Source organism: Thermobia domestica, chromosome 1 (assembly GCF_964235325.1).
Source record: "Thermobia domestica chromosome 1, izTheDome1.hap1.1, whole genome shotgun sequence".
Taxonomy (NCBI): Eukaryota; Metazoa; Arthropoda; class Insecta; order Zygentoma; family Lepismatidae; genus Thermobia; species Thermobia domestica.
This window is the reverse complement of record NC_137454.1, coordinates 23027069-23051369: the sequence shown is the minus strand read 5'-3', so window position 1 is coordinate 23051369 and position 24301 is coordinate 23027069. Positions and strand designations below refer to the sequence as shown.

General features: G+C 31.9%; 1 protein-coding gene across 2 annotated transcripts in view; it reads left to right on the top strand.

The window, feature by feature from the left end:
• Src42A (Tyrosine-protein kinase Src42A) overlaps nt 1-24301 on the top strand; it is a 339096-nt gene that overhangs the window by 306407 nt on the left and 8388 nt on the right. For both annotated transcript variants that reach the window (XM_081755251.1, XM_081755241.1), the window contains exons 4-5: nt 17302-17470; nt 19960-20118. In XM_081755251.1, coding sequence (XP_081611377.1) covers nt 17302-17470; nt 19960-20118 — 328 coding nt within the window. The remainder of the gene's footprint in view (nt 1-17301; nt 17471-19959; nt 20119-24301) is intronic.

Genomic DNA, 24301 nt, shown 5'->3' with positions numbered 1-24301 from the left:
TCTTGTTCCATATTTCAATTATCTTTTATCTATTTGAAAATATCACATAATTACTGTAAAATTAGCGGTATTTTTATTTCGCCGGGATGAAGACTCTTAAGAGTTTCTCTTCACTTGCACACCACCGACAATTTTTTTTTTTTTTTTTTTTTTTTTTTTTTTTTTTTTTTTTTTTTATTAACATCAAATCTATGTCCAGCTTCTCGCTTTCCATGATCCTTTGCATAGCTTCATAACTTGAAATTTAAATTTCGTAGTGTAACTAATATGCTCCTTTCCCATCGTCATTCAGAAATCAAATAATCAACTTTTCTCGACTAAAATCAACTTTGAACTTCCTTATACTGTCGCTTAAATTAGTCTTGTCACCAGACCTCCCAATACGAAAAACCTGTTCTGTTGGTGGTAAGTCATCCTTAGTTATGCAAACTGAAGAAGGGAAAGAAGAGAGATGCAACTCAAAGTACTATCTAATTAGACTTTCTCGTAAATTTAGTAGTGCGGCCTATATTCGGGATTTACTTTTTTCTATAATCTCGTGTCAAAACAGGGTGTCTACCAGATCGCGCCGTGTGGACTTTGTGGTGGACAAACACCGTGCTGGTGGGTTTTCTCGGGGTTCTCCCGTTTCCTCCCACTTTCTTTATTCCACCATTTTCACTCATTTCTCATTATCACCGTCTCCTTTAGCCTAACCGGCATAACCGTGGGACGTTAAACTTAAAGATTTCATTTCATTTCAAACAGGGTGTCTACCGGTCACGAAAATCACGAAATCAGAAAACGGTCATAAAAGTCACGAAATTTATTTTATTTATTTTTTTTTTTTTTTTCTGTGCAAATGTAAGTACAAGTTGGAAAATTTTGTTCCGTAAAACGTCAAACTTCACCACCAAAAATGTTTATGGTCAACTTTAGACGCTATCAAATCGCAAGCAAAGTACGTTTCTATCTCATGGATGGAAATTCGGCCTAATTCGCATCCAAATCGCTCTTGAAAATGTTAGGAAATTTTAAGATTGGGTAAAGAAAAGGTCACGAAAAATTCACGAAATTTCATTTTGGAATTTTTGTAGACACTCTGCAAAAGTCAGGTGCGGCCTATATTCGCGCAAATACGGTAAGTAAATGTACGATGTCTCGCAAGGTGTGTGATACGTTGCAATGGTTTGTAAGATTAAATTAATCAGTCTAAGCAAGTGCTAGCAATAGCTGGTGGGCGAAAAGGTCATTGTGACGGGATCGTACATGTAACATTATTGTAATACTATGTATGGCAAACAATCGTCTTATAGCGTTTGCAATAAGAGAAATGCCCTTGCTGGCAACTCATTTATTTCAAAAATTTCTTCAATATTTAAGAGAATAAAATATCATGGTTTTAACTTCGAACAACAACAACTTTTTTACGGAGAAGAAAATGAGGGGTTGAAGTCGAAAATTTAAAAAAAAAAAAAAAAAAAAAAAAAAAAAAAAAAAAGTTTGGGGATCTTATAAAGGTACTTTTATTAAATATTGAATGTGTTACGTTGTTTTTTAGACACTGTTATTGGTTGTGTTTTGAGTTACATTGTGATGAATAATTGAATCTGTAAGTGCAGAAAGTGCAATGGTAGTAATAAAATTAGTACAACTTTTATTTCATTGCTTTGTTTTCATATTTCAAAGAATACATTAAAAAGTAAGTAATTTCCCGTTACAGAGAATGCGTTATATAAATACCTAACTTCCAAATAAAGAAACTAAAAGTCGTTTTTGTAGAGAGTGCAAGGAATAAAGCTCTTTAGTGAAGAAGATAGAAGAAAATATATTATATTCCCATTATGCCTCATACCATCTCAGCTGAGCGTTTGTTTTCTTTCTTTCATGCTCAAAGGAAACACGAGAATAACAATTGATATATTAGAATTATAGTACTTCTTATTTACTATTCTGTATTAGAGCTGAAAATGTTACTACCTTTAGAGAAGTTGTCTGTCTGCTTCTCTTGTAGAAATCACAATGGGATAGCATTTTTTTCTTCAAACTTCTGTTTTCAGGTTTATATAGATAAAATTACTCTTTACTACAACAAGCAATAATTTTTTTGTGAAAGTACTGCAAGTAATGTATTTTTATATATATATATATATATATATATATATATATATATATATATATATATATATATATATATATATATATATATATATATATATATATATATATACGTAATTATTCAAGGACTTTTTACGTATAAAGGGACGAATGTATTATTGAATGGAAATTCTGATTGAATCAATTTTTTGAAGAAACTAACGATTCAGATAACTTCTGTTTTCAGATTCGTCGAAGTTTTGTAAGAATATTCGGCACTTTTCTTTAAGAAATTAGCAGACTGTGTCAAAAAGTGATTGGGTCTCAAAAGTACCTTCCTTTTCTGTTATAATTTTCTGATTATTTTTTTAAAAATCATTATCATATTAATGATAATATCTGCAAATGAATGTTTCTTGTATTTTTCGTAGTGTAATAGGAGGTAAGGTTTTATTTTGTGGTAATATTAGTAGAAAACTTTTTGTCGTTTTAGGTTTGGGACTAACTTTATAATTAGAAAAATGGTATTAGAAAGTGTGTGTGTGTGTAACTGTTTTCGTGTGTATGGGTGTAGTTAGATTGAATGTGTACCAAAAGTGTAAGCTAAATGAAACAACATTAGTGAATCAATCATGTGTAATATCTCTCTATATATGCTACTTGGTGCTGATTGGCCAATCATCTTGTTTTTTCACTGCTTCCCCAAATGGATATTTTGGTAAATGATCATGTATTTAGTGTAGACATGTTTTATATGGCATCTTGCTGTGATGTGTAGTCACCTTTCTTTCAGTCTATGCATGTGTTCCCCTCAGAAACCATCTTGATCTTACCAATCTCTTCCTATGGCTGTGGAACCAGAAGGTGAATTTTGCCAAAGTCAGTTGAAAAAAATAAATAAATAAATAAATAAATAAATAATATATATATATATATATATATATATATATATATATATATATATATATATATATATATATATATATATATTTGTCGTAGGCGTAGTGGTCATTCAGTTAATTGCATTGAAGCTAAGTAACATTTCCTTTCTCAACACATGCACGAGAATAGTTAATCAGTGGCGGCTTGCGGTAACAAATTTAAGTGGAGACCAATTAATAGATTATCATAAGTAGGGCTCGGATTTCTATGACCGAAAAATTTCGAAAATATGCATTCATAACCTAAAATGGCAGATTATAATCTAAAATATGGAAGAATGACCCACAATAAATAAATAAATAAATAAATAAATAAATAAATATTTATCAAAAATTCTGAAGAAAGCAGTTATTAAGAAGTTCACGAAGTTTTGTCCTGAATAAATATTTGTAAGTTCTGAAGCATCACTACAGCACTTTGCGTACACTATACAAGGAGAAACTGAATGACACTTTCTTCATTGTCGATACTAGGAGAATATTTCTGAACAAGAAGTCAAACTCGCCTCGAATATGTTCAAAAATTATGTTTTCATGTCACCTTGACTCCATGTATGTTCTAAAGCTATAAAATCTGGTTAAAATATACATTTAAAGTGATCAATAAAAACTTGTCATGTCCACAAGTGTCAGAAATGTGCTTATTTATATTAGTAAGACATGTAAAAACAAAGATGTCACGATAAAAATATGGCAATGTCACAGAAGTCTGAACTTTGATTACAAGATAAAATTTTGAAGGACTAAATGCAATTAACATCAAGTATTTTTTTGGGTCATTGTTTTTGATATAAAAATGATATGTAACCTAAATTATTTTAAATGTTGCATTAACTCACTAGATTGAACACATAAATAGAAAAATCTTGACGTAAACGTTTCACCAATTGCTTCATTAGTACATTAAGAAATCAACGTTACTGGTTGAGTTACATCCTCGGTAGATACCTTGCACTGTAGAAACAATTTGAACTGACCTGTGTTTTTCGTGACTATGAATGTACATCTTCACTGCAGAAAATCAACTCTTGATGGATTAAAGAAACACTGTTGTAAGTTTCCTTAGTTTTACTTTATGTTGCTTTCCTTTTATCTGGATTCAAACTTTGAAATATAGTCAATATAGCTTACATCTTTGCATATATACAGGTGTTCATTCATTATGTAGCTAAAATCCACTGTGAAATTCTCACACCTAAACAATAAAAAAAAAAGTCCATATGAACATAAGGCGAAAAACGCGTTGTTTTAAAGTAACGAAATGCCGTAATCGAGAAAATTGTAACTTTGAGGCTACCTAGCTCGAAAACTGAGAGATATCAAAGGCGGTTAAAGAAATATTAGAGAAACTACTACAGAGTACAATGTCTATCTAAATAGCCATGTTTCAGAGTTGGGACGTATCGGCGCAACGGATTTTATAGAGGGAGCTGCGGTATAGGTTCCGCTCTGAAACATAGGTATTTAGATAGAGAGTGTACTAGTTCCTTTAATAATAGTTCTCTAACCGCATTTGATATATCTCATAGTTTTCGAGCTAGGCAGCCTCAAAGTTACAATTTTCTCGATTTCGGCATCTCGTAACTTAGAAATAACGCGTTTTTCACCTTATATTCATATGGACTTTTTTTTTTTTTTTTTTTTTTTTTTTTTTTTTTTTTTTTTATTGTTTAGGTGTGAGAATTTCACAGTGGATTTTGGCTACATAATAAATGAACAACCTGCATATTAAAATAATTTGTTAATACTACGTATGCACTTATTAATTCATTAAGTAAATAAGTCATAAGTACAATAAACCCACTTTGAAATTCCTCTTAACTGCCTAATCAGAATAAATAACTTTGTAATTGACACTTCTTCATTGGGTTATCTTAGCGTAACTACTTTTAATCCTGTTCTGAAGAGCGGACAAAATGAATCACCGACTTGTATGGTGCTCCATTAAAAAAAAAAATAAATAAATAAATAAATAAATAAATAAAATCAAGTTAATTATTATTGTATATAAAATTAAATAAGTATAATTAAAACTACTAATTGAATTACAAATCAAGGTAATAGACATGGCAACAGAACATTAACAATTTATTTTATTTACCATGAGTCGGCTGGAAACACACGGGCGGGGGGAGGATAGAAAATATCATGTATTGCAAAAATATCTGTAAAAACTTCATAATATTTTTGTGTAAATCAGGTATGTGCACGTTGGAACAGGGGATGGGCCAATCAGACACTACTTACTGGTGTCGAGGGCCGTATGAAACTATGTATAACATTTTCATAACAATCGAATGGCCATATTTAATGGAGAAATTGGTTTATCCTGCTCTAACATCACAAGAGCACAAAAACTATTATAACGGGAACCAAAATATTTATTTACTGAAGAAAGGCAGAAAAAAATATTTATTTATGATTTTAGTGGGAAATTTGTTTCTTTCATGTTCTGAACTAGTCTCTCAGTGTTCCCTGGTACACTAGATGTTGCAACGCGGATAGTATTTTCCAAGATGGACAACAGTTATCCAAGAAATATTTTCAATTCAGTTTAAGATTGAGTCAGACAGGACGGATGAAAGAGTTCAGAGGAGTCAATAAAGCTGAAAGGGTTCAGTGGAACGGGACTGTCCCGGGGTCCAGCTGTTGCACATGGCCTGCATAAATAAAAATTTGGAGTAGCAAACGTTGTTTGATATAGATTTTTAAACAGTGTTTTTATGCACAGTATTTATATATTTTTTTAGAATACACATTATAATTATAAGGAAAAAAAGTTTTGAGAAAGGAAATGTTTTCTTCCCTGCTTTTTTAATACTTTTCCCCGAACGAAATAAACAGAATGTACATATGTATCGTTTCAGATTTTTTGCGCTGAGTAGTAGTTCATTCGCCCTCTTTTTGTGCTAGTGGCGCTTCTTATTTCGTCAAACGTGATGTACCAACTGCATGTGTGATATTTGTTTGCGTTCTTATTATTGGTATTAAAAATTCTCGAAATCCCATGACAGCTGAAAATCCTTAGTATTATTCTCGTAACGGTCAGTTTTAAGAAAAACAATAAGTACGTTGTCTGCACTAGAAAATAAGACATTGATGATAGTTTAGAAGTAGTGTAGGCCTCATATTTTGAAAACTAAACCAATAGAATGTTTTTTTCTTCTTCAATTCCACTTTAAGACTTTAGAGTAGCTTGAAAACGTAATTAAATTACCATTTTAAACTTCTTTGTGCTCAATTATATAATGTAAATCGGCAGCATTTTGTGTTATAGGTCATAAGTTTGTATTTAAGTGACAGTTTGGCTGTACAATTCTACAGTATCGAGTGATAAGGGGAAAAAATAAAATGAAGTAAACTCATTCTAAATTATATTTTCTTATTTATTTACGAGATTCTCGTATAATCAATAATATTCGATATATATTATTAATTCATAGCGAAGCAATAGTAAATCCTCTTTCATACAATAATCAGAAACTAAATGAAAATGTCATTAAGTCTACTTTTTATATGCACAAATCCACTACGCAAATAAAATTTTAAACATTTTCCCGCCTTTTGTCTTCGGTGCTGCTAGTATTTAGCTCATAGCCGTACTAGGGTGTCGTCAGAGCAGATTATTTAAAAAAATCAGTTTAATTTACGAGTTTCCAAAATTAGGGTTGTTCCTTTCTTGTAAATATAGCATGCGGAAAATATAGTTACACATGTTGAGAGTCTATGACCAATAATACACTTTCAAAACAAATAATATTAATTGTAATCTGACAGTTAGAAGTTGTGTAGGTCAGCGTTGAAGAAAGATTCTTCACAAATTCCTTAAAAACGGCCGTTGCATGCCAATAAATTAAAGATGTATTTGTCTGTTTTAAATACCTGTTAAATGTATAATCAACAAGCTCTATTTATTAAAATTAAGTACTAATTTTTGTATCCCGAAAGGATATTACATTATATCCTGTAGCACTCATTAGCTACTATATTTGTACTTATTTTTCTGTCGTTGTGTTCTAATTGCCTCCACTTCCGGAAACTGTAATCGTTAAGTTTGTTGTTTTCATCATTATCTGATCAATAAATGTGTCAAATCGTCTTAACTAATCGCAGAGCATGCATATATATAAGAAAGCTTACAAAACTAAAGAAATGAGTTTTAAAAGTGCTTTTTTTCGGCGTTTTATTTATTTTTAACTTTAAATGCTTCATTGGAATATTGAGTCACCTTTGTTTCCTTTTCGTTTTGCGAAGGGAGATTTAGTGTAGGGAAACAGTAACAAAGAGTAGGTGATTTCAGAACTATTATGATTTCAATTTCGGTGTCATTGTGTATGTCTTGGTCAGAAACGAAAGAATTTTAGTCGGCCAATACAATTTAACATATAATCATCAGTGCAATCTGTGTGTGAATGCCATTCATTCAAGCTTTGAAAATACGTTGCCTTAATTTAAAATACGTTGCCTTAATTTAAAATACGTTGCCTTAATTAAAAATACGTTGCCTTAATTAAAAATACGTTGCCTTAATTAAAATAAAATCTGACTAAAGCAAATCACTTTTAATAAATAATAGTATCATAGTTTCGACAGTGATACATTCCCGAAAGTGTAACATTTATCGTTTATTAAAAGTTATTTGGTTTGGTCAGATTTTATTTTTAATTAAGGCAGATATGTGTAGTATGTAACTGCGTTTAACTACTGAAAATAATCATTTTTATACCGTCATACCTTGTAATACGAACTCAATCCCTTCCAGAACTATTCGAGTTCCAAGATTTTTTTAAATACATTTTAAATAATATAAACTGAATTAGTGCGTTCCAGGATCCCACAAACCATCATCTTCGAAATGATTTTAATAGTAAATATAGCGAATTTTAAGGTAAAACATTAACAAATAATAATACTTGAATAAAAATTAACCTCTTAAAACCCATGGCGAATACACTTGTTTATAATATCACAGGACATGCTTTCATTAGAGCTTCTGACATGGAACTAAACGATAAAACATATGGGTGGTCTAAGCACAGGAGAAAAATACACACAAACAACGTGCTGGGCGTTAGCATTCTAAAGCAGCATTCATATTCTGGGCTAAAATCTATTTGAATGGTTCACATATTCCAAGTTGTTCAAGTTTGGGGGAATTCGAATTCAGAGTGCAATACTGTATTTAATGTGCTACTAGTGTATAAATGTGTGCTATGCTTCAAAAGTATGCATTGTTTTTATACGTTTAAAAGATACTTACAAAATTGCTTAGAAAATAATGAAAGTCCTGATGAAAATTGATTAGCTTTCAAGTTTCCAACTGCTCGTCAACAGAGTGTAAAGAAGAAAACGAATGCTAGACAATAAAGTTAGGGAATTTATAGATACCCACCTGCTCTCCTACAGACCACATGGTAAATCAAATTGCTCCTTTTCTGAAGTTCAAAGCTACAACTTCTCTAATTTTATCGAAATAAGTGCCTGTTAAGAACTCACTTTCAGTTGATAATATAGTAATGTCCGAAACTTCGACTGTCTCAGAGTGAATAGCATGTAATCTTTTTTTGTAAGGTCTTTTTCATGAAGAGACAGATGTACAGATCGTGAAAAATCACTAAATACGAGTAAACTACCAGATCGCATCACTATATATTGTATGACATCTCGTAGCTTTTTATATTGGTATTATTCACGTTTCTGTTATTTTTTTTTTTTTTTTTTACCTCATCATTGTCCTAAATATTGTTTCTTCAAACTAATTCCTTCTGCTTTAGCAGTTTCTTGTCTAACGAACACTTTCCCCCCCCCCCCCCCCTCTACTATTATTGGATCAAAAGATCCAATATATTTCAGGCAAAAATTTTCTTACAGGCTTTATATCTGGAGAACTGCATATAGTGTAGCCAAACCCAAACTATCACTTAACTCAGTATGATGTGCTTATTCTGTAAAAAAATTTCGAAAACTCGATTTAGGGATCGTTCAAAAATTTTGTGGCCCTTAATCCAAAAACGCATCAAAAGATCCAATATATTTTAATCAGAAATTTTGTCGTATGCCTTATATCTGGAGAACTACATATAGTGTAGCCAAAGTGCCAAACCCAAACTATCACTTAACTCAGTGTGATGTGCTTATTCCGTTAAAAAACAAATCAGAAAAGTAATTATTGGCTAAGATCACAATCTTAAGATGTATTTTTTTGATGATTCTTAAAATACTTGTTTCTTCTTCTTCCTCACTCTCTGATGACGGGGCAATTCATGCTTGAAAGCTAAGTCCCCCTTTTCAGTGTTTTAACAGTTAAACAATCATGAAAATAACTTTTATTTTAATCTCCATATTCGTATACGGGAGGGAGAAAGAATGATATACCCTTCATAAGTTAAATACCTAGGTAAATCAAAATTTATGACAGTGAGCGTCTAGCTGCTAGCTAAACCGAACAACCGAATTTTATATTAAGTGTTTGAAATAATTACTACTCAAGAAAAATTACAAAAAGAGTCGTACCAAACGTAATGTTCTTAGAAGGAATTAAGAAATATCTAAGTAACAAGGAAGGATCACCCGAAGGTGGCTAGATGAACTAAAGTATCAAATGTCTGAAATCACATTAATATTAACAAGTGAAAACTGGGAATTGTAATAATTCATTAATAATGCATTAGTGGATTAAGTCGGGTGGATAAGAAAGCTCGTGTTACATTATACTTTTGCGAGTAGTAACATGTTCTTAAAATTGTATTTGAGGTACCTTCTAACGTTTGGTAGTAATTTATAAAGAAGTATTGAAACAGCAAGAAGATTAAGTTTCAGCGTTTTCAGACTCCTCAGTCTTAAGAGCTTGACATACTAAAAGTAATACAAAATTTAATATTTTCTTTTGCGTGTTTTTCATAAGTGAACGGAGATAATGAAATGTAATTTACCACAATCATAGATGTTATTCTACAACTGAAAATATGAACCTGAAAAATTTTCAGTGTTGCCATCCATAGAAATTACAGTGTTGCCATCCATAGAAATTACAGTGTTGCCAGAATAACATTTCCCCCGAAATTTAAGTTAAAGGCAACGACTAGAAGAAGCAACTCAATTCATTTGATTACGTATCGTGTTGTCTTGCAATCCTGTGAACTTTTTAAATAATAGTGGTATTTAGTTTGTAATAAACGTAATAGTTTTAACATACAGTTATTAAAATTAAATAATAATGTTATTTAAAAAAGTAATTCACAGAATACCAAAACAGCATGATACGTAATCAAGTGCAGTTGAGTTCGTTCCTTTAGTCGCTGCCTTAACGTAGATTTTGGGGGAAATGTTATTCTGGCAACATTGTAATTTGTATGGATGCCAGCACTGAAAATTTTTCAGGTTCATATTTTCTGTTGTAGAATAACTTTATCTATGATTGTGGTAAGTTGCATTTCATTATCTCCGTTCACTTATGGAAAAAACAAGCAAAAGATAAATGGTAAACTTTGAATTATTTTTACTATCAGGCTCTTAAGAGTCTTCATCCCGGCGAAATTAAAATACCGCTAATTTTACAGTAATTATGTGATATCTTCAAATAGATAAAATATAATCGAAATGTGGAACAAGAGCGCCCTAGACAGTATTATTTTACATGAGAAACCGTTATCACGACTCACTTATCTGCTTTCAATTTCGAGCCATTTTGAAAATCGGCATTTATTTTCGCGTTTTTAAACGGCTGGAAACGGAAAGCCACTAGGTGACTTGTGACAACGGTACCTTACGCAAAATAATATTGTCTAGGGCGCTCTTGTTCCACATTTCAATTATCTTTTATCTATTTGAAGCTATCACATAATTACTGTAAAATTAGCGGTATTTTAATTTCACCAGGATGAGGCCTCTTAATGCAGAGATGCAAGCATTTGATTTTCACCTCTTTTTTTATTTTCTTCCTCTCGGCAAACGGAGAACTCGAATATTTTAATAACTGGTACCAATGAACGGATTGAAGATATTGAGCGTTTAGCAGTAGACTTAATGTAAGAGAAACGCGTGTCATTTATTTATTTATTTATTTATTTATTTATTTATTTATTTATTTATTTACTTTTTTTTTTTTTTTTTGGTCATTTTTACTCATATTTAGTTCAAACGCTACATGTTATGCATGTTTGTCCCCGTTAAGCGAAATTAAAGTTATTTTGCTGTCAGTTGTGTCTTGTTTTTAAAACTGTATCAACCAAAACGACGTTCCATCATAATAGAATTAAAACTCGTCTACACCTGTTGTGGTGGTGGTAAAGTATATAGAATGGTAAGTATTAAATAAAAACTACTCCTAAATGTTAATATTAAATATGTATTGTTCAAGTTCCATATGAAAGATATTATTTCAATTATTGTTATTCTTTCGGTGTCATGGAATTATTTCATGCATCTCGCTTGTAATTATTTATATACGTAATTTTTTTTACTCTTCATTATTATTTTGATTTGTCTTTTATAAGGGGAGCAGTGAATGTGACACTGTAATGTGATTGGCAGTGCCAAATTGCATGATTTATTAAGAAACAAAACATCTTTATAAAATATTCTATTAATACTGACGATAAAGAAGACAAATTTTCGGCTGATATGTTTCATAAAGCTTCCTTAATCTATTAACTGGCAACATATTCCTTCTGGCAGGCATCTTCATTTGATTATTTAAATTTCTTTAGGTTTTTTTTTTTACCCTTATACATTTTTATATAAAGCATGTTCTTTGTCGCTAGCAGAATGAGACCCTGCGTTACAAATATTAGGTTTAATCTAGTTACGGTACTAACATTTTTTGCTGTAGATTAAGTTAAGAATTTATTAGGGTATTATAGAATCAAATAGTTTATCTTTAACAGTGTAATTTTATTCCAATGAATAATTTAACACATTGATTTTTTTTTTTTTAATTCTGAAATTATTGTGATTGTTGATTTAACGGTTGTATGCCGGTGCCATCTTTTTTTCTTTTTTTAATTATATGGAGAATTTAAAAAAAAAAATATTTTCTTTGAAATAAACTAATTTTTCGATTTTAATCATTTCTTGTTGAAACTTGTTTAAATGTTCCTTACTTCCTGAAAATAAATTTTGTATACAATGTAAATTAATTTTGAAAAAACAAGAGATATTGAACTAGAAGAAGAAATCAGTAAATCTACATAAGTAAAATTCGAGTTAATTTGAAAGAAAACAAAAATTATTTCTCATTAATCGGTGCGCTAGAAATGCTAGGGGGTTAATTTATGCAGTCAATAAATAGTGTATTTTTCAAACGATCTACGTCTACTTCAGTATATTAATATTTTTTTTAAAGGATTGTAGTTTATTTAGTGTTTGGGAAAATAATAGGATCTAATTGTTGTCTAGGTATATCTTTTATTTTTCATCCTCGTCAAATAGTCGACTTATTCATGCATAGTGAAAAGTAAATTAGAATTTTTACATTGTTGTGGTCTGCTGTATTTACGCTATGATCATTAATCTGTGAATTCTGTTGTTGAAATACAAGATAAAGAAATTATATAAAATATCTTAGTGTATTCTTTCATAACAAGATGCTAGAATAGTTGTATTTAGCTCGTGTATCCATTCAGTTTAGTATATATAGAGGGACAAATAGTGTGTAAAAGAATGTTATTGCACAATCGATAACAATTGAACTTTTTTTTCTTAAGAGTAGCAATATTGAAAATAATTCAGTTAAATTCAGGAAAGAGATGTTGAAACATTCACCCAAAGACAAATGGATGGGGCAAATATGACATACTTTTGCCAGTACTTGCGCCTTTATGTGTTTTAGGTGCATTCCAGAGAAATGTGTTACTTATGGAACGTACAATCGTTGTTGTGCGTTGACCTCTAAACATTACAATGACAAAGAGAATTGTAATGTTTATATTCAAAACCAGAAAATTTAAAGAAAAAACACATTAAACATAAGGAAGATAAGGAAACGTATAGTGTAAAATAAACGTGAATTATACACTGATCTTGCTCTCTTTATCTAGCAACCATACTATTTAGGATCATTTAAAATGTTGGGCTTTTGTTGTCCCCCGGAAGAGACGATATTACATGACTACTGTTGAATTAATATCTTTTTAATAATGGAAAATATATGTATATGCTACAATAAAATATACATATAATCCTTTATTATTTCACAGTATTGCGAGCTGTGATGATGTTTAGAAAGAAATGTATGCAAAAAGCTAGTACAGCTCACAGATGACGAGAAGAACCCTAAAACAGGGGTTGCGGGGAAAGATCAACGACACGGTGAAGTCCATTTTCGGTTTTTGAGGTGTGGTCTATACTTAGATGTCGTTTGCTACTCCGGGTAGTTATCTGTGTGCTATTCCGTGGTGTCATTTGAAACCCCCATGCGAAAAGTGGGCGAGCGCATACCTACGTCACACTACTTCTGCTAAGGTTCTCGTCATCTGAGAGCTGTACTCATCACAACAAACAAAATATTGTTCTAAGACTAGGTAGCGCTTTTGGAAGATCCTTCTTCCATCTTCAGCTGAAATCCAGTTCGAAGAGGATTCAAAACATGGAGGGGAATGTGGATAGGTAAAAATGGTTAAAAGGATTTTAAAAATGTGGAGCACAAGTCTTCTATCAAAAATAAACACATGCAAATGGTCACTCACTCGTCACTGTTGCTGTAGAGTGGATTTGAACTGTGGACCTTGGGATCACTTGACCAGCGCGTATAACACCTCGACTATTCACATTTATTTCTCCAGATAAAGGAGAAATAAATGTGATTTAGAGCAGTCATTTTACTACATATTTCCGCCGTCTGGAAGGCAGGGAAAAAATAGTGAACAACAGTGAACAGTGACGAGTGAGTGACCATTTGCATGTGTCTATTTTTGACAGGAGACTTGTGCTCCACATTTCTTTTTAAAATCCTTTTAATCATTTTTTACCTATCCATATTCCCCCTTCATGTTTTAAATCCTCTTCGAACTGGCTTTAAACTGAAGATGGAAGAGGATCTTCCGAAAGTACTACTTAGTCTTAGAAGACTATTTTGTTTTTTGTGATGAGTACTAGCTTTTTGCTTACGTTTCTCTCTATTAATTCAGTTCGTTTTGGGGCAGTTTCAACACACGCTTCTTTAATGTGGCTGAATTATTGTGCATTTTATACATAACAGTATATATATTCACTGAAATTAATTTATTTCTCTCAATTGTTGTTTGAAGTAATTGGAACAAACACAATTTTTATAAAAGAACAAAAGAATGGAATGACGATATACTTATAAACGTGAATATACCTAAGTAAATCTACGAAGACAGTGTCAATGGATCTACTTAGGAACGAATTGTCTCGTGAGCTGTAGAATTTACATTTGAAAATTTGTTACAAAGCTGGTTTATTGTGAAGAATTACAAAAAATGGTCGAATTTCATTGAAAAAATATCGAAATTATGTCACATAGTTTAAGCATTATACGGTATTTGTACATTTTAAAATATTATCACTTGTAATAATTGCGTTTACAGTTCTGAAACACTTCAATATTTATAATAACAAATGAGGATTTTTTTTTTGTAAAAGTGGTATTATATTCACTTATAGTGCAAGTTCTTAGTCGTGTTGTTTCTATACAAGATTAGGTGCCAAATTATACAATTAAGAGTTTAAAATTAGTGTAATTCGATTACTCTAACCTGAGTGGAATATTCTCACGGTATTGCTGCTAACTTCATCAGTACTGGTGAACGCCTTTAATCATGTTCAATGTGAAATACTAGGATATTTGTTCTAATATAACTATATTTAGAGATATGTACACAGTACTAGTCTTAAAATAAATCACCACATAAAGTAAACATCATCATTTTGGAAGCATTACATTTTTATATACTATAAATTATGTATCACCTCTGGCGCATGGGTCCGTTGTTCGATCCCAGCTCGCGCCAAGTGAACTTTGTGGTGGACAATCACCGTGTGTGTGGGTTTCCTCGGGGTTCTTCCATTTCCTTCCACTTTCTTCATTCCACCGTTTCTTTCATTTCTCATCACCGTCTCCTTTAGCCTAGCCGGCATAACCGTGGGACGTAAAACTCGAAGACTTCATTTTATTTTCATGAATTATGTACAAAGTATCAGGGCAGATTGTAATTTTTTGATCAACGAAATAGTTTACTGGAATATTTACTACCGACATTTTACACGTATCTTCGGCGCGGCAGACTAATTTCTTAAGCATAGTAACCTGTATGAAGTGCTGAAATTGTCGTTTTGATGCTTCAAGGAACTTCTTCATATAATATTGGAAGTATAGACAGAATTCACACGAAACAAATAGGAATATCTGTGAAAAGTTGAGGGAACTGCTACAGAGAAACAATTTTGAAAAGTTCTTTGGAAAGTGTGAGCGAAAAGACCAATGTAAATTTTTAGCAGGTAAACTTCTCTCTGTATACGCTAAAGGGAAACTTGTATTAAATATACTCGCGATCAGTGATTAGTTTCGAAATACGGAGGAAACGGAATAACTCCGAGAAATTTCTTGGGCGTGATACTGTATATTATAATCTCAAATCGAACCTTCAGTCATATACACTAGAGATAAGCATTGTAGTGGTGCGTTTTTAAGGAATATGTACCAACACTGCAAAATATTTACAAGGATAGCCGAAAATATACTCGAAGTATGACTTTTTTTTTTCTCTCTAGTTAGTTACTTGATTTGTTAGTCGGATATTACAAGGCTGAATTAACATACAAGTTTTCAGTTACTTAACGAACTTTGTCAATACTTGAACTTGACGAATTCAGAATTGTATTTGTTTAGTTATTCGGAAATTTCGATGTAATTTAAGTAGCGTTTTATCGTAATTTCTCCAAGGTAATGAAAATTAGTATGATAGTAACTTGATTATTACTTCTATTACTGAGTATCAGAAATCTATTATTTCCATTACTGGGTATCAGAAACTATTATTATTATTTCCATTACTGAGTATCAGAAGCTATTATCATTTCCATTACTGAGTATCAGAAGCTATTATCATTTCCATTACTGCATGTCAGAAACTACTGTTATTTCGATTACTGCATATCAGAAACTATTGAAGAAAATTCCAACTTAAGTGACACTCCGGTAAGCCTTGATGCTTGCTTTAAGTTGAATGTAATCACTCAGAAAACCCTGACAACATTGAATGTCTCTTCGTGACTTATAAAACAGGAACAAACTAGATTGAAATCAGAACATGGAACGTTAAACAATACAGGTACATTTTGGGACAAAAATTAACTTTCTACGGTATCGTTGTTGTTATGAATAATCTGTACATTGATGGATTATGTTCCGTATTGTAATACAGTTTGGCAACTCACTGTTCATTTGGATTTACGGAAATGTTAATATGATTTAGGTTATCATCGACGATTGAACTGTTTTTGTCTTTGTCCTGTTCTTAATATTGCCTGTTAGGAATTAATAAAAAATATTACAGTACGTAAACTTTAGGAATAAGTCCTCTTTTTTTTATAGTCGAAAGCGTGTTTTTTTATCGGGAAATTTGAAAAGAACAAAAAAGTGTTTATGTGTAAATGTATTGAGAAATAAGAACTGATTGAAATCCATTAATAGCATAGCTATAAGAGCCATACGAAAATAAATCACAATTAAAAAGAAAATGAAAATTGGGTGCGGTCATGAAAAGAATCTCTGAAACCAAATTATTACATAATTTTATTTGCTATTACAATCGTCCTAAATAAGTACAGTGTAAATATTCCAAAATAATAATGTTTGTTGTTGTACGTATCGTAAAATATGTGCTTTTTTTTATGTCAGTTTTCCTGTAGACAGTTACTTCAGGCTTCAGTTATTGTTATACAGTTTTTAGTTAATTGATTTTTCACCCAGTAGAAATTCAATTTGCAATCAAAATTCAGCGTCTTTATTTCACTACCAACCAGCTTTACGTGTTGTAGTATTTGAAGTGCTTTTCGGTGTATTTCGTTGCTAAATGTTACCTTTTAAAGCTTCCAGTGAACGCTTAGTATATTTTGTATTATCTATAAATGTTAAAAGTTTTTTTTTTTTCTATCCATAGTTAGATACTATACTGTGGATAGATAGTGTGGTTACTTTTAATTTGATTGATTACTTTTGTATAATTAAACATTACTGACAATTGTGTGCGCGCGCTCCACAGTATAATTACAGTGTTTACTGAATATTGTTATAATATGTATACAATTCTTGTTTTCTTAGGTTGAGAAGCCCGTAACTGGAGGCCTATCACACAGTACAAGGGACCAATGGGAGATTGACAGATCGTCTCTCAAATTTGTACGAAAACTAGGCCATGGACAGTTTGGAGAAGTGTGGGAAGGATTGTGGAACAACACTACCCCAGTCGCCATCAAAACTCTCAAGCCAGGTATGATTTGCTATTAGTTTTGCTGAGAAGATTGAAGTCTAGGGTAAAGCTAGGAGTTGTAAAGAAAATTACTTCCTAGCAATGTTCAAAATCGAATAGCAGAACACTGACAATGTTACTAGCTTTACTGCTATTTCATTGCAGAACTTGTAAAACTGAAATCGTAATTTCCGTTTATAAGCGGTAAAATGGGTGCTTTTACAGGTTTATACTAAGACAAAGATATGAAAATATGGAATAAGTACATGTTGTTTGATACACTGTATAGATGTGTGTATTATTTGAACTAAAATACGTAGAGACGGAAACTATATATTATCATTATAAGATGTTAATTTAACAATAATGTCTTCATACAGACAATGACAACATAACATTCCGCAAAATTCTGGTCGTAAAATGAACGTAGTGCTCTCATGTTTTTAGATTTCGTTCTGTCGATCTTCATGTCTTGTTTGAGAAAAGTCGTATGACCAAACTTAGTGAAAAAGTAATAATTCTTAACGTTCTTTACTTTTTTCTTTATGAAAGAGTTTCCCATAAATGTCCACTTTTCTAAGTGCCTGAGGAAGGCTATGTAATGAAATATTGCCAAACTATCTACTTGAAATATTTGTCGACAAATCATCGCTCAACTTTTCTCCACTTTCGGAACACTGTTTTAATAAATCCTGTAGTAACTAACACTTTATTTATTTATTTATTTATTTACTAACCTGTCTTTTCCGTAATAATATAAAGAAACAAACAGTGATTTTAAGTTGATGATAGTTTTGTGTGAGATGTTTGCAAATTAGTACGACACATCATTTGTGGAAGTATACCAGTATGCAATCAAATGTTTCTTTAATACTATAGGTTTCTTGTACAGTACAGGACATTAGTATAAGCAATGCAGAAATGCTTATGGGAATTTTATGATACTATCTAATTTTCGTTGTGGTTAAGTGTATCTCATAATACAGGTTATATTGTATTTGACTTTTCGCTTATTGTAGTAACTACGGGGTGGAACAGTCAGATATTTATATCACAGTCACTTTAACTCTTCATAATTATTGTAGTTGGTAATTAAGTTCCATTGTTCAACATTAAGTTAAACTCAACTCGTTGTTCTATATTATATTTCACTAGCATAAATTTCCGATTCATCTTGCCGGATCGGAATTCGTATGATAGTTATCCAAAGACCTCTTTCGTTTTACCGATTTACATCGTGAACCTTCTGCTTCTTTCCACGTCCTTTCACCTGTTTCTTGGTCTTCCTCAGAGTCGTTTCTCTGACATTTTTCCATATGTAGAACCTTGTTAGGCAAGCGTTCTTCTTTGGTTCTTTCTGTATGGTCATTTCAATGTAGCCTGGATTTTACAGTTTTTTTCTTGGATCCAAGCTCAGTTGAGTGGTTTTCTGATTATTTAATTACTTACGTTTGGTCTTTCTGTGATTCCTCATCTCTGTTACTTGGAATTTTCACCACGTTCTTTTCATCAGTATCCATGTTTCCGGAGCGTAAGTTATTGAGGGCATGTAATATGTCTTGTAAATTTGTATACAGTTTTCCTAGGCGTATTTTCGCATTTTGATTTTATATATATAGTTTCCGTTACATATATATAAACTTTGTCCTCGCTGCAGTCCCCCAGTAATCTTTTCTCATTTGGCCATCTACAGTCACGTCTCCTTTAGCCTAGCCAACAGCATAACAGTGCGACTTAAAACTTAAAGATTTCATACTTTTTCTTTCAAGAACATTACTTACTGTTAACGTGGGCACGGAACTATAACAAGGAATTGTATTCATTGCAGTTAGACGGATGCACAGACCTTTTGCGAAATCAGCCCTCACTGTACAGGTAGTTCACCACATTATCTCGCCCGCAAGAGCTGGATTAGAAAACCACGGTACCAGTCTCAGCGGTTCAAGAATATAGTGTTTATGCGAAGTGTATGCCCTCACTATAAACAGTGTTATGAAGATTATAGCGAAAGTTGTAAATAAATATTGCGAACTTTTACCTACATGAGGACCAGGTGCCTCAAATATCTTTAAAAATACAGTTTTGCATCAATCAAGATACTATTTGCAAAGGATGAAAAATACTATAAGTAAGCAATGAAAGAAGTAGGAAAGAATGAAACTTTATGTATGTAACTGATATTATTGTTCACCTGTATATACGTGTATCAAATGTCAGACTTATGAGGAGCACCATTATTTTTATTTTTATTTATTATTATTATTATTATTTGAAGCTAAACAAGACTGCGTATGGAAATTTAAAAGTAGTTCCAGTTTGCAAAGTACTTTCAGTGAAACAAAGAAAATAAGTTTTTTTTTTTTTTTTTTTTTTTTTTTTTTTTTTTTTTTTTTTTTTAAATTTCGCATGTATGCAAATTGTAAAATAAATATGGACAAACTACTGTTTTCGGATTGATGTTAAGTTTAACTGTACAAGAATTTACTGTTAAATATTAATTTTGTTTTTAGGAACAATGGATCCGAAGGACTTCTTAGCAGAAGCTCAAATTATGAAGAAGTTAAGGCACACAAAACTGATTCAGTTGTATGCTGTGTGCACAATGGAGGAACCCATTTACATTATTACAGAACTGATGAAGAATGGTAGTTTGTTGGAATATCTTCAAGGTAAATTATTTTATTAATCTACCTCTTGTTTTTTCACACAATTCATGCTTATATGTATATCAACTTACAGGACAGGTTGGAAAATATCTTGAGTCAGGGAAGTTTATTAGAAATGGATTATGTACTAAAACTTTTATATATATGATATATCAGCGTGTTTTTTTTACAATTTACATTCCGTGAAGCAAACTGTGGTACAAATTTCAATTTGTATCGCAATTTGAAAATTTTGTAGATACCGTATTTTCTATACTATAACGAGTAATCATAGAATAATTATAGAGAGAGAGTGTGTGTTTCCCTTTGGTCAGGATGTTTTTCGATTTAGGTTCGTGGCGTCTCGCGAGGAGAAATCTTGCAAATACTGTGTGTTGGTTTCTACAAGGGGCGTAAATGGGCAATACTTCAAATGAAAAGCGAAAAGTGTCTTTTTCTATATTTTCGATGCTGAAGAATACCGTTACTGTTTCAGTGATCTGCTGTACGCACATCTGCATTTTACTAACCATATTCAAGCCCCATTCATGCTACACCATACATCGGCTAGGCCCAGTATAGTTTAAACTTGTGTTCTCTGCTGTCAATGCGCCTTTTCTTCAAGGGATATATATATAATATTAGCTTCTGTGGTAATAATGAAAGACCAAAAATGTATCGCAATTTGCGATACTTTTTTAAAATTTGTATCGCATTTCCATGTGTTTGCATCGCAAATTACGGTGCGATACTGCTTTTTTACAACTTCTGTAGTAGTATGTTTCTAGAATGTTTACAGGAGTTTCTGCAAATTTTGGAAGCCAGTTATATTTAGAGACCAGTAGCGTAACCAAATGAAGTAACTACTTTGAGCGACAAAATAGTATTTTTAAGTAGAATTTGATTAACTAAACAAAAGTGACCAAAGCACCAAATATGTATTAATAATACTTGTGTAACAGTTTTGGCAATGTAACATCGCCTTCATTAGACATGTTGTGACAGAGCAATTCATTCGTGCTCTTTCATAATGTCTGATGACGGTGATGTTACACAAGTATTATTAATACATATTTGATGCTTTGGTCACTTTTGTTTTATTAAGAGTGGATTATTTACAAGGCTATAATGAACAAGATGCTTGACGTAATAATAGTATTACCAATTCAGAATGAAAGTGCAGTTTTTCCTGTGTTTTTCTGTATATTAGAAATTTAAGCAGGTTTATTCCGTACGGTGTCCTGCACAGTGGTGTATAACGTATCTATGAATAACGGATGTGGATAAAGGTCGGTGGACTTTCTTTGCTAATGGATTTGTATGCAGGTGTTACTAGATGTGCTGACTAATACATGTGTGGTCCTCATTTGGGCATGGAGTTAATAAGACCTATCTTGTTAAAAGAAATTTATCTAGAAATGTTACAACAAATGTTTTTGTAGATCTTCGTGTTGTGAATATTTCGGAGAATTTATAGTTCCTCATTTGGATTTCTTGGTTTAGACAGGGATGTACAAACTGCTCTTATATAAATACGAACTTTTACAGACCTGGGCGCGTCCGACTTTTTTCTGTTCTTTAGTTTCTTCTCTTTACTTCTTCCCCTTTTATCTGATGACGCATTTTAGCGAAAGTTGTCATAGTTTTTTAAGCGAATGTAAGTACGTGTTTACTGTAACCACTTTGGGATTCGTTTGCTCCACGGTTCTATATATATATATATATATATATATATATATATATATATATATATATATATATATATATATATATAATGGGAAAATTGACAGTGGTATCTTAGGAATGGTATATTTTATTAAGAACTTCCATTTATTACTTAAATCTTACTGGTATTCGTAAGATTAAATTTTTAAATAATTAAAGTCTTGTAAGGAGAAATGGCCTACGCATTACAAAATAATGCATTTCTTACCGAAGAAACTCAAGACAGTTACTACGAAGAGCTGAAACCTTTTGTTTTTGATCAGTATCTAATGTACGAAATGAAAGTCACAATAGGCGGTCAACGGGAAGATGGGAAGAGATTTTCTATCCAGTAATCGGTAACGAAAGCTTGCCAGACATTGGAGTTAAACTGTTAAATTTTCAGCATCCGAGAATCTTAGAATTATCGGACACTTTTCGATGTAATTTCGGTATGCTAGTTACCTGAAAAATTCCAAGGAACATTTTTTATTGATTATTAAATCCCTTCCACCTCAAGGGTGGGTGCACATAAGATAATCAATTCAATGAAATATCCGTATTGTTTTACCCCTCTAAGTTAAAAAAAAAAAAAAAAAAAAAAAAAAATCTTTTTTTCACTTTTCTACATGAATCTAATCGTCATTTGTTATTAATTTTCTGTAAGTTACCCACAGGGCAATTTGCCGCCTCGTGCAATGGTATCATCTACACCCCCTCCGGTTCTCCAGAAAGAACAAATCTTGAAAGCCACGATTTTAAGTTTGCTACACGATCATGCGCAATGATGAGGAGGGACAAAGCATCGCACCCCGAAAGGCCTAAACATTAGAAATATAGTCTTGTTGTGTTTGTTTCTTTCTTTAAAATATGTTACTGAAAGATTAAAGCAAACACACCTGCAGAGGAAAAGTAATCCTTTTTATAGAATTCAATATCGAGCGTCAATCTCAATATATCACTTTGCAATTGCAGTGCAACTAATTTTTTTATCTCTACTTGTTGATTTTCCTTCTACATCTAAAAAAAAGTTCCCACCTTGAGTGATAAGGAACTTGTTTGTCACAAAGACAAGACTAGTTTTCATATCAAAACTGTGATAACTAACTAAATGGAACAGTTGTTCGAAAATTGAATTTTTGTATTTGACAACAATCAAACAATTCATGCTGAGATCTGTTTGACTATTTGCTTTACCACTGTCCATGTGATCTTAAACTTTAGGAGACCTAACCATGATTTATGATTGTAGTATTCAAATAGAAGAAGGCTAGCTTAGTAAATATACCATCATCATGAAGTCTGTTTCGAACAAGAAATGCTTATTTTAAATAATATAGTTATGAGAGATTTTGCCACCTCCTTGCAAATGCACATGTTGCACATATGGTAGAGTCTGCCCCGGTTACTCAGAAGAAAAAGACTTCCAACACGTGGATGAAACAAAGTTCATCTGTAATTGAATAAATCCGTTTTGAGACTTTTTTTTTTTTCAGTCGAAGATATGAATAGAGAGGTTAATGCCACTCATCTGTTCATACACTCACTGACATACAAAGCAAACAAAATCTTTTTTGAGAAATTACATTCAATGGACAAGTCTCGCTTGAGTTTATTTTCTTTCCGAGTCATAATAACAGCAAAGGATTTATAAGAAATGAAGATTATGAATACTATCGAAGGTTGTCTCCAACAGAGACGAGTAAATTTTAACATTAAGAGGAAGGAATAATATTGCTTCAGTGTAGCGAAATTTCAAGATACAAAGGTGGTCAACTTGCAATGAAAATAATGTATGTCACAGAAAAATTCAGTGTCAAAAAAACTAAGAGAAAGGTAGGCAGGCGGCTAAGTTAAGAAAGTTTAATGTATTTTACTTACTGTAAAAACCAGGGTGGAAAAAAATCATGATTTTTTTTTAAAAAAATAATTTTTGTTGATTTTTTTGATTTAAATCGATTTTTTTTATTTAAATCAAATCTTTCTCCTCGTATAATGCAAGTCGCGAACTGAAGAAAAAGCATTAGGAATTAGTATTAAATGCTAATTATGCCATTTAAGTGAAAGTATTGGGGTTGAATTTTGAATTATCCCCAATCGTTAACCTATATCAATCCCAAACAATGTTTCTTAACCCTTTTAAATTATGGCTCCTTTTAAACGTAAATTATAGACTTTCAGTCAAGCAGCTACAGCATCATCCCTATTTATCCTAGGATCATGGTACATACATCACTCTCTTTAGAATGGAACAGCTTTTGAAACGGTAACATTACATTTCCCTATCATGTCTCTGAAGCGGGAAATTTTGAGAGTAATCGGCTTTTTTTTTTTTTTTTTTTTTTTTAAATTTTGATCCCCTCTGGATTCCCCTGTGTTAACGCATAGATCTCAAAATCAACTGGGAAATACTAAGGGGTGTACTAAGCGTGTGTACAAAGTTTCAACTTCTATCTTGAGTAGTAAGGGTGAGGAAATTATTTAACAATGAGCTAAGAACATT